At 37.5% G+C, this 10,288-nt stretch overlaps 2 protein-coding genes across 2 annotated transcripts; one reads left to right on the top strand and one right to left on the bottom strand.

Annotated features, from left to right (window-relative positions):
- The first annotated feature begins 73 nt into the window (after positions 1 to 73).
- c1galt1la (core 1 synthase, glycoprotein-N-acetylgalactosamine 3-beta-galactosyltransferase 1, like a) lies at positions 74 to 8,046 on the top strand. The gene is made up of 4 exons (XM_082144467.1): positions 74 to 444; positions 2,977 to 3,241; positions 4,077 to 4,741; positions 6,953 to 8,046. The coding sequence occupies exons 2-4, from the start codon at positions 3,019 to 3,021 to the stop codon at positions 7,262 to 7,264; spliced, it is 1,200 nt and encodes a 399-aa protein (XP_082000593.1). The 5' UTR covers positions 74 to 444; positions 2,977 to 3,018; the 3' UTR covers positions 7,265 to 8,046.
- On the bottom strand, positions 7,954 to 10,017 carry tac3a (tachykinin precursor 3a). The gene is made up of 7 exons (XM_082144468.1): positions 9,844 to 10,017; positions 9,422 to 9,537; positions 9,238 to 9,337; positions 9,103 to 9,132; positions 8,960 to 9,013; positions 8,309 to 8,384; positions 7,954 to 8,134 (listed from the first exon to the last, which is right to left on the bottom strand). Exons 2-7 carry the CDS (start codon positions 9,521 to 9,523, stop codon positions 8,116 to 8,118), a joined length of 381 nt encoding a protein of 126 aa, XP_082000594.1. The 5' UTR covers positions 9,524 to 9,537; positions 9,844 to 10,017; the 3' UTR covers positions 7,954 to 8,115.
- Between the last annotated feature and the right edge of the window lie 271 nt (positions 10,018 to 10,288).

Below are 10,288 nucleotides of genomic sequence, written 5' to 3'. Positions count from 1 at the left end.
TCCCTAAATTGAGCGACGGCCCCCTAGTGGGCGGGGACACCCATGACAACAAACCGGCCATTCCTCCAATCAAACACCTCGCTACGGCTCTCCGTCTGTGATGCTGACACGGTACTCGCTCATGATGACAGAGGATCTGTTGTCCGGTAATAGCGCACAAAGAGGCCCAATAACCATTCGGTTTATGGCAAACCCTCTGCTAATACGAGGAAAAATAAGTCGGGTGACTGGCACACACTCTGCCTTTTAAATAAGGAATTAAACCCTCAACGTCCGTTAATGTGTAGACGTCACAGCACGCACTCAAAAGCAACCTGACGCGCTCCTTTCATGTAAGCTCGCGGATATTGAGGGAAAGAAAGACTGAAGGCATGAAACTCACCGGAGCTTACAACATTGTTTGGGACGGCGAGAGGCTTGCAGAGGGGAGGTAAAGAATGCAAGGTAAGGGCCTTTGTCCTAGATCTCTGGTGCACCTCTCATGTCAACAAGCGCATGCATTGTGTATTTTGGTTGTCATGCATAAACCATTTAACACAGTATTGAAGAATATTATTTATTTTACCCGTGCACAAGATAGGCCTATATGTAATAACTTAATAAAATTCCGTGCCGCATTCTGTCTATTAATCCACTTTGGATAAAACCAGCATTAGACTTGGATTTAGGGTCTTTGAGGATTTCCTGTGGTAAACATTCGATTTGAACACTTTCATTAAATTAAATATTAAGCCTAGCTGTTGTAATAGATAGTTCAGGTTATATATAAAATGGTTTCATAATGTAGGCTATTTCATCCACCATACAAAGGGTTTGCTAGTCAACCTGAATGTCACTTGTCAACTTTGTCAAAATGAAAATTTTAAACAGTAGCATGTGACTAATGGACTGGCAGCAGCAGAAGGTGCCTAATTCTTGGAAATGAGGGTAAGAACCAAGATTTGTCAGTCACGCAAGGTAACCAGTTTATAATCTATTGATTTATCCTGCCAGCAGCTGAATCCTAAATAGAAAATGGGCTTAGTGTATCAACTTGCTTGAAGTGATTTTGGGAAGAACTCATATGCTTTGTGTATTCAATTAAATAATGTTATAATTCAGTTCTCACAGTATTTAACCCTAATATGTAGAAATCTCATGGCACCTCAAGTAGCCTATCCATTTGGCTTGTGTCTTGGTGAAAAGCTAATTAATTAAATCACAAACATTAATGAATTATTTTAAAATAAAAAACAAAGAAAATTAAACACTAAAAAATATTAAATATTTTTTTTTGTTTACCTGCGTGTCATTAGGCTAACTGACACCAGAGACCCCACAAACATGCAGTGTGTTGTTCATTTAGTTAAATATTAACTTAAAATCAAACGGGGTAGCCTAGCCTACTTCAAATAAATATTTCAGGTCAAATATCGTTGGCCTATTTCGAGAGAGAAGCAGAAATTTATTTGCCAGGTTTTCTGTGATTTTTCTGAAGAAGTAAATACCGTAAATTTGTCTAGTCGGGAAAATCAAAATGGAAAAACAAGAAAGGAAATGCGCTTTCAGGGCGGTGGAAAATCGCAGGGCTCCAGACTGCGACCAAATGCAACCTTTGTTTTCCTGCAGGTGCGACTAAATTTGGTTAGAGGTCTGCACGTTGAACAACTGATAAGAGCTGCCATTTCCGTTCATCAAAACATGAAACGGCAAACGAAACGAAAAGCGGAACGAAACTGCGCTTCTCATTTGAACTGGTGCCACGGTCCGTTTATCAGCTCGGACCAATAATACAAGACAGCTCAGCGCGAGCTCAGAGAACACTCGCGCGCCGATCTCGCTCGACCACACAACCACTCACAGCGCTGGGAGATCCGGTGAGAAAGCGTTTGAATTCGCCGCCGTATTAATAACATTGCTGAAAAATATAATGAGAAGCTATCAAATCACTACTCCGGCAAAGAATTCTGTTATAAACCACAGATATCAGATCAAACAGCGCTGACATGGAAACCAAGAGAAACATGTGCCATGAACGAGCAAGTTATAGAAAGCTTTACAATCCACAACATTCACTATGGATTTAATGTTGTAATGCTAACTGTAACCATGGTATTGTGGCAGAAATAGTAGATTGTTTTTACATTATTCATCTCGGGTTTCGTACAACCTTTTGAGAGTGAAATTCAAGCCATTTACAATGCCTTTCAAGTGCTTTAAACTTTTTCCAACACTTCAAATCTCTAAATAAAAATCTTTTTAATGTGAAGATTTGTAAAACTAAAAATGTAAAGATGATAGATGAAGTAAAACTAACACTTTGTGGAAAACAAACACTTTTATTTAAAAAACAAAACAAAACAAAAAAAAACATGAAATTACCACTATAACCAGTAGATGGCGGCAGAGTCCCTTATTGACTTGTTAGCCATTTCCACTCCCTAATAAATGGAAAAGTAGGAAAAGTCTTTTTGTATTTTACACAGAAAGCAAGTAAAGAGCGCTCCTTTTATAATCCCTTATTCAGTATGATTATATCTATAGTGCAACAATGGTATATTTAATAAGTATATACTATAATATTGAAATTAAATATAAAATTAGTTTTTTTTGCATGTTACTGTTGTTAATAAAAGTTAGTTTGATCTGCATCTCAATTCAAGCTGTTAAAGCTGTTAAATTTCCAATAAATAAACATGTAATATTAATAGTAACTGCACTTATTAATGCAAAACCATAGAAATATGATTAAATTACATTTATGATTAAAAATCCCCCCAACACCACCAAATCAGGTACTGGTGCCACCATCTTAGTGGTACCAGAGCTACTGCTCTCAAATGTTAGTCTGGAGCCCTTGAATGTAATAATTGTAATTATTAAATAATATAATAGAATTTTTGTCATTTCTTAATGCAAATTAGTAGTATATTAGGATCTTTGAAATCTCTGAAAATGAATGCAATCAAATTAATGTCACCAATATTTGTATTCTAGCCTTGCAGTGACCAGTGTGGTGAGGATCCCTGAGTGGTCACCATGAAAGGAGGAAATTCAAAGTGTGCTTTCTCCCTGGGCTTCCTGGTGGGCAGCTGTACATTGTACGTGTTCTTGAGACAGGTATGGTTTGAGGAGAGCTTCAGCTGGCAGCATGACGGCAAAAGCAACCTTTCTCCACTGGAGCCAGAGCAGAACACCCCCAACCTTACCTGGAGAGTGGAAGGATCTGCCCTGATCAACCTCAAGCATCCTCACCAGCCAGGTGCTGCAGCGCCCTCTAGTGCATCATTTAGGAATGAGCGCTACATGATATGAAATATTGCAACTTAAAGGGATAAATTCTGTCATCATTTACTCACCCTCAAGTTGTTCCAAACCTGGAAGGATAGGAAGATATTTTGAAGAAAGTTTGTAGCCAGGCCGCTATGGGGAAACATTGACTTTCATTGCAGGAAAAAATAAATAATACTATGGAAGTCAATAGTGCCCCAGAACTATTCAGTTTCCCACATTCTTCAAAATATCTTCCTTTGTGTTCAACAGAACAAAGAAATATATACAGGTTTGGAACAACCTGAGGGTGAGTAAATGATGACATAATTTAAATATTTGGGTGAACTATCCCTTTAATAACTGGTTAAAGCTTTCACTTTCTAAACACTTCATTAAGATTTCAATTAGAAGATGTTGCATGAAAGTGTATTTTGTAGCCACAGTAATATGTTCAAAGTGTATGTTCAATTAATTTTCAGTCTTAGACTTATGCATTAGCATTACGCAAAGGTTTCTCAGTTAAAATATTTCTCAGTTACTGATGCCATTGGTCTAATTTAATCTCATTATGTCTGCCGGCTCTGCCCCCATGTAAAATAAAATCGCTTTAATTAGACTACTGATTAGTTATTGTACATAATATTTAACATATTTATCAAAAGGACTATTCTTTTATATATGTGTAAGACATTTTTAATTAGGGGAGAATTATAGAGTACACCTTTAAAATACAACTCTCAGTTCAGTTATAAAGAAGTCTCTAATGAACAAAATGGTTTGTATTAAATTGCAACATAACTATAGAATTTGCTTTAAATACACAGGAGAGGACAGTCACATTGCAGACGAGCTGTTTAAGAAAGTGCGTATCCTGTGCTGGGTGATGACAGGGCCTAGTAATCTACAGTCAAAGGCTCGGCATGTGAAGGCCACATGGAGTCGTCACTGTAACGTAGTTCTGTTCATGAGCTCTGAAGAAGATCGCAGCTTCCCCACAGTGGGCCTTGGCACAGGAGAAGGCCGTGACCAGCTGTACTGGAAGACTATCCGTGCCTTCCACTACGCTCTGAAGAACCACGTCGATGAGGCAGACTGGTTCCTCAAAGCAGACGATGACACGTTCGTCGTTGTGGACAACTTGCGCTGGATCCTGTCAAACTACACGGCAGAGCAGCCCATATACTTTGGCAAGAGGTTCAAGCCGTACGCCAAGCAGGGCTATATGAGCGGTGGTGCAGGTTATGTTCTCAGCAAAGAGGCCCTAAAAAGGTTTGTGGAGGGTTTTAACACTAAAGTGTGCACTCATACAACCCCAGTGGAGGATCTAGCGATGGGTCAGTGCCTGGAGAAAATGGGGGTGGTAGCAGGAGACTCCAGGGACACACTGCACCGGGAAACCTTCCATCCTTTCATTCCTGAACACCATCTTACCGGAAAGTTCTCCAAGACTTTCTGGTACTGGAATTACTGCTTCTACCCAATTGTAGAAGTAAGTCACACACTTTTTTTTTTTTTTAACACTTATACTAGCGTTCAAACATTTGGGGTCGGTAAGATTTAAGAAGAAGTAAGTCTGTTATGTTCACCAAGCTGCATTTGGTTGAGTAAAACAGCTAAAACAGTAATATTTTGAAATTTTATTCCAATTCAAAATAGATGATTTCTATTTTAATATATTTTAAAATGTCATTTATTTCTGTAATGCAAAGCTGAATTTTCAGCATCATTACTCCAGTCTTCAGTGTCACATGATCCTTCAGAAATCATTCTAATATGCTGATTAGGTAATCACGAAACATTTCTTCTTATTATTAATGTTCAAAGCAGTTGTGCTGCTTAAAGTTTAAGATCACTCAAAAATGAAAATTCTGTCATCATTTACTCACCCTCATGTCATTCCAAACCCGTAAGACTTACGTTCATCTTCGGAACACAGATGAATATCTTTTTGATGAAATCTGAGTGATTTTTGTCTCTCCATAGACAGCTAAGCAACTGAAACTTTGACGCTTCAAAGAGATCATTAAATGAATCCATATGAATTGAGCGGTTTAGTGCAAATTTTCTGAAGAGACTCAAGGCTTTTATTGACATATAAACATTGATCAGCAAACATAAACAGAAGCTCAACCGAACCCGCTTGACACGGGAGAGCAAACCTCATTGGTTCTTGCGGAAGCTCAAACGTGCTGCATAACACGAAATTTAAGCCCATTGGTTCTCGCACGTCAAGCAAACATTCTCGAGCTTCCGTTGATCACCACTAATGTGTGAGCCGATGAATGTGATTAAAAGCCTAAATTCAGTCTGTTCGTTTGAAATAGAAATCTTTTTTAACATTATGAGTGTATTTGCTGTCATTTTTTGTCAATTTAATGCATCCTTACTGAATTCAAATATTAATTTATAAAAAAATAAAAAAAACTATCTGTGTCCCCATTCTTCTGAATGGTAGTGTAAGATAAAATATGTACTCATTGTCATTTTTGCCAAGATATTTTTAAGTGAGTGCGTGACGTTAAGGCCAAGTATGGTAACTCATACTCATCCTCTGCATTTAACCCATCCAATTTAGTGCACACACTTAGGTCAACACACACACACACACTGCAAACCGTTGACACACACACGCACAAACACACACACACAGCATACACACACACACAGAGCAGTGGGCAGCCATTTGCTGCTGCGCCCGGTGAGCAATTGGGGGTTAGGTGCCTTGCTCAAGGGCACCTCAGTCGTGGGTATTGAGGGTGGAAGAGAGCGCTGTTCATTCACTCACCCACCTACATTTTTCCTGCCGGTATTGAGAATCGATCTGGGTTACAAGTCTGACTCTCTAACCTTTAGTCCCCGACTGCCCCAACAAAAGGTCCTACTAATGTCCTTCGTGCCCTTCGTGACTCTTCTCTACATTCCACAGCTTCCGTTTCCCACACATAGCAAGCTAATTAGTTAGTACTTTGCTTTTTACAGAAGTTAAACTTATTTTTTGAAAAGCTTTTAGAACTTGAGTACCATCTGTGCCTGAGAGAAGAAAACACTTAAAGTGTCAAAAGGAATTTTCCATTCAAGATGTAGTATTTTGAGAATGAATAAAAATCAACAACATTGTTTGAGAAATATACATTGAAAATGAAATTACCTCATTTTAGCCCTTTCATTTTTTTTAAATGCCACACTGAACAAGTCCTTCAGGTGATTGCAAGTGAAATCAACAATGGATAGGTTTGATGGGGACCGTATTTGTCGATAGTTTTTTTTCATGTACGTGATGATGTGATTCGTGACTAGACAGCTAATGACTAACAATAGAAAAAACAAGAAATAAACACAATTTTGTCTCGTCATGGTTATCAAAATGGCAAAACGGTATACTTAAACTTAACACAAAAATAGCAAGTATTTTTCTCTCTCAATATTAACACATTGTTTATATCTTATAGCTGTATTTTAATGTTTACAGATTGGCCCCATTGACTTCTATTGAAAGTGCCACTCTGTTACCCAGATTTTTGCTTTTTTTGTTTGTTTGTTTTTTAAAGAAAAGGAGGGACACGTCTAAATGAATTTTTGTGGTATTTAAACATTATGACTGAGCTTAACTTGTAATGATCCAGAATATTAATTTAATGTAACCTATCTGTGACCACATGGAAATGTGACAGCATCTCTTATGTCTGTTTTTCCCCTTCAGGGCCCACAGTGCTGCTCTGACCTAGCAGTGTCTTTCCACTACGTAGACCCTGTGCTAATGTACACGCTTGAGTACTACACTTACCGTCTGAGACCCTATGGCTACCTACACCGCTACCAGCCGCCAGTGCCTGCTGTACTACCTTTGGCTTCCCAAACTGTGAAACCCACCACAGAAGCTCAGAGATTTGATGAACGTTTTAAAGAAAAGTCAGTTTCATCTTATACCATGAATCCCAAAGCTGAGAACACAAAGACTACTGAAACAAGTCACAAAGTCACAAGAAACATATCGGACAGAAGCACAGCATGATTGTGAATAATACTGCAGAAAATATTGCGTTATGTAAATCTAACATCTAGCATTATTTCAACAATGAGACAAAAATTAAGAGCCAAATTTCATACAAGTAAACAATTCTTTGGAGTTTCTTTAGAATATCTTTACTTGGGAAGTTCAGTTGGCCTTTTTGGTGTGATCTTGTCTGTGACTATGACATTAATAAACTGTCACCTTAAGGTACAATGCAATGGTTAGGATATACTGTGTTTGATGATCTACTGATATCCAAAGCACTAACATTCACTTGAAGTATTTAACAGTTGTTAAGTATTAGGCTTGCTTCTGGGACACAATTATGTTTTCTTTTTATGTTCAATTAAGTTATAACACATATAGGTTTGGTATACATAATTTTATATGCAGTGGCATGCAGTTGGCAATGAGAAAGCATCAGTGTTTTGCAAATGTAGCAAATTATTGCTGTGTAAAATTTTTGTTTGGTTGAAGTCATTACATTTTATGCGCTATTCATCGTTTAAGTAATAAAACATTGTGAGATCAGATAGATAGTATTTTTATTTACAAAAATCATGTTTTATACATTAAACAGCAAAAAATAACTTAAAATAAATTGAAAGGCATGGGATGTAAGTGGAGATTTAAATTCGATAATTTATAATGATAAATGTATCATTTGCAGTACAATGAAACAAATCACACCATAGAAAATCATGTTTATTTGATTCATTTTATATAAATATTTTATTTTGCTCTATCACTTTTGTAAAATAAATGATTTTGCTTCAAAGAAATGTCTTGAAAATAAGCTGTCATGACAGGGTGGTACAGACGATTAACTGGATATGAAATAATTCATTTGCCTATAACCCACGACGAAACCTGCAACAAATTGAAAAAAATATATATTTTTTTCATAGCAGAGAATTTATATTTACAAGAAAAGGCATAACAGACATGCTATATAAGAACAAATGCTGTGGTGTTAGGAAGAGACATGTTGTAATATCTTCAGAAAGCCTGCAAGTGGCAGAACAGCCTCACTGAATTACTAACCTCAGTTTGCATTTGTTGAAGAAGATGCCTCCTCCGCTTGTTTCTGGATACCCTTTCCTCAATGGACGCCCCGTTTCTGTCAACACAAATACAGTAAGTCTGAGAGGCTTGATAGACTGATGAATTTCTTACAGCGTCAACGATCATATTTGGCTACTTCGTCGTATGTCGGCTGTTTAACCCACGCCACGCGGTACATAAACACTCAAAACTATTGGATTCATCAGAATCAGATTAAAATCGAAGTCCTTATGATCAATAAGTTCAAACAATATACTAATAAGAGTCATTTGTTCATTAACCAATTTACACTTCTCGCAGTGTATGTTTTTGATTCCTCAAAAATAAAATTCCTTTTCATTTCGAAAAGGAATTCGTTGAAAGTAGACACACACACACACACACAAACACCGCCACTGATTGCAGCGGCAACGCACACTCAGCATTTCAATGACAATTATTTAACAAACGAACGAAATCAATACTCTAACTGGAGATGTTTCTTATTTGGTACATCCGTGCCGCCAGATGTGTCAAAAAGTGGTGGGGACAATATCGACCCCAGGCAAAAAGTGTTGTCCCACCCGCAAATTATGCTTGTCTCAAGCTGTTTCTCACAAACATAAGTGAATTTAAGAGAAAGGCTGTTACCAGGGTCAGCGCCTCGTCGACCCATGAGTCCAACAAAGATATCGTGCATTTCCCCTGAAAGACAACATATGTTTAGTTTTCTTAGATTGTTTTTAAACTAGCCTACATTATAAAAGCACAAAAGGAAGACAAAAATGTCTTACTTTTACGTTGGGGTGGTAAATCATCCGTGTCTGGAAAATAATAAGATTCGTATAAACATTAGCTTGTCTCAAAGAATAATAAATTAAAGACAAACTGCTAGAATAATACAACAAAGAAAATATCTGTTCACTCACCGGCGTTTCTGCGCCCCATTAATCCGACAAAACTGTCATAATCTATGTCATTATACCTCTTCAGCAAGTTATGAGCCGACAGCCGAAAACTTGGACTCTCCTGTGCATAAAATTACAGTTTTATTTTAAAACTCAGCAAAACTATATATTTATAGTCATTATATGATCACTATCTGCCACTTACGTTTGAATCTGATTTTTGAGATTCTGACTGCTGACAGCTCGATTCACTCCATCGGGTTTCCAGCACCAAAACCAAGAACAGTAAAACTAGTCCACGGTACATCTTTACAGATCAGTCTGAGGAGAAAATATTACAGGATGCTACATTTCATAGCGTCCTTTTCATTGTTAAACTCAGTAACATTTACATCAAAAATTAAAACACAAAGTTTCCCCTCTCCAATCTCAATTGCAGCCATTCTTGATTGCTTTGTTTAATCTCTTAACATTCAGTAGCCTATAACTTACCACTAAAACCATCAGGAGTGAAAAGCTTTGTTAAATAGATTTTTTAACAAATAAGAATAAAAAACTTAAACAATAATGTAAAATTGTAGTTTGAAATAGGTAACATAAAGAACATTTTACATGTATTGTACTTACCTGAGCTGAGGATAATGGTCTGTGGAAACAGCTGAGGACAGTGTCTGGTCGAGGAGTTAAATCCTTTTGTGGTGGACTATCAGACAAGAGACACAGATACAGGGATTCTCTCCTGTCTGATTGTTAAATGATAGCAACATGTGCGTAAGTCCAATCAGATGTCGCAGTGTAGGTGTGGTTTAAGGATTTTGTAGTCTGCATCAGCAATGACCATGCAATTGAGATCCTGACATCAGAGGCGTGAGACATTCCTTAAAAGGACAAACCATAGCCCCTTTTGTCAAAGCCCTACCATCAATTACTCAGATTTGAATTCTTGCAATTTTAATCTCATATCTGTAACTTTGCCAGTTTTTTTTCCGTTCAAGGTTACTGAGTACCTTCCTTGAAGGCAACCGCGTCTCCCCGCACGTGTGGGCCATACTCAAGCATTTGCGTGAGAGCA

The sequence above is a fragment of the Leuciscus leuciscus genome, assembly GCF_965113295.1.
Source record: "Leuciscus leuciscus genome assembly, chromosome: 18".
Lineage (NCBI taxonomy): Eukaryota > Metazoa > Chordata > Actinopteri > Cypriniformes > Leuciscidae > Leuciscus > Leuciscus leuciscus.
Note: the sequence above shows the minus strand (reverse complement) of the source record. Positions and strands in the feature narration are given on the sequence as shown.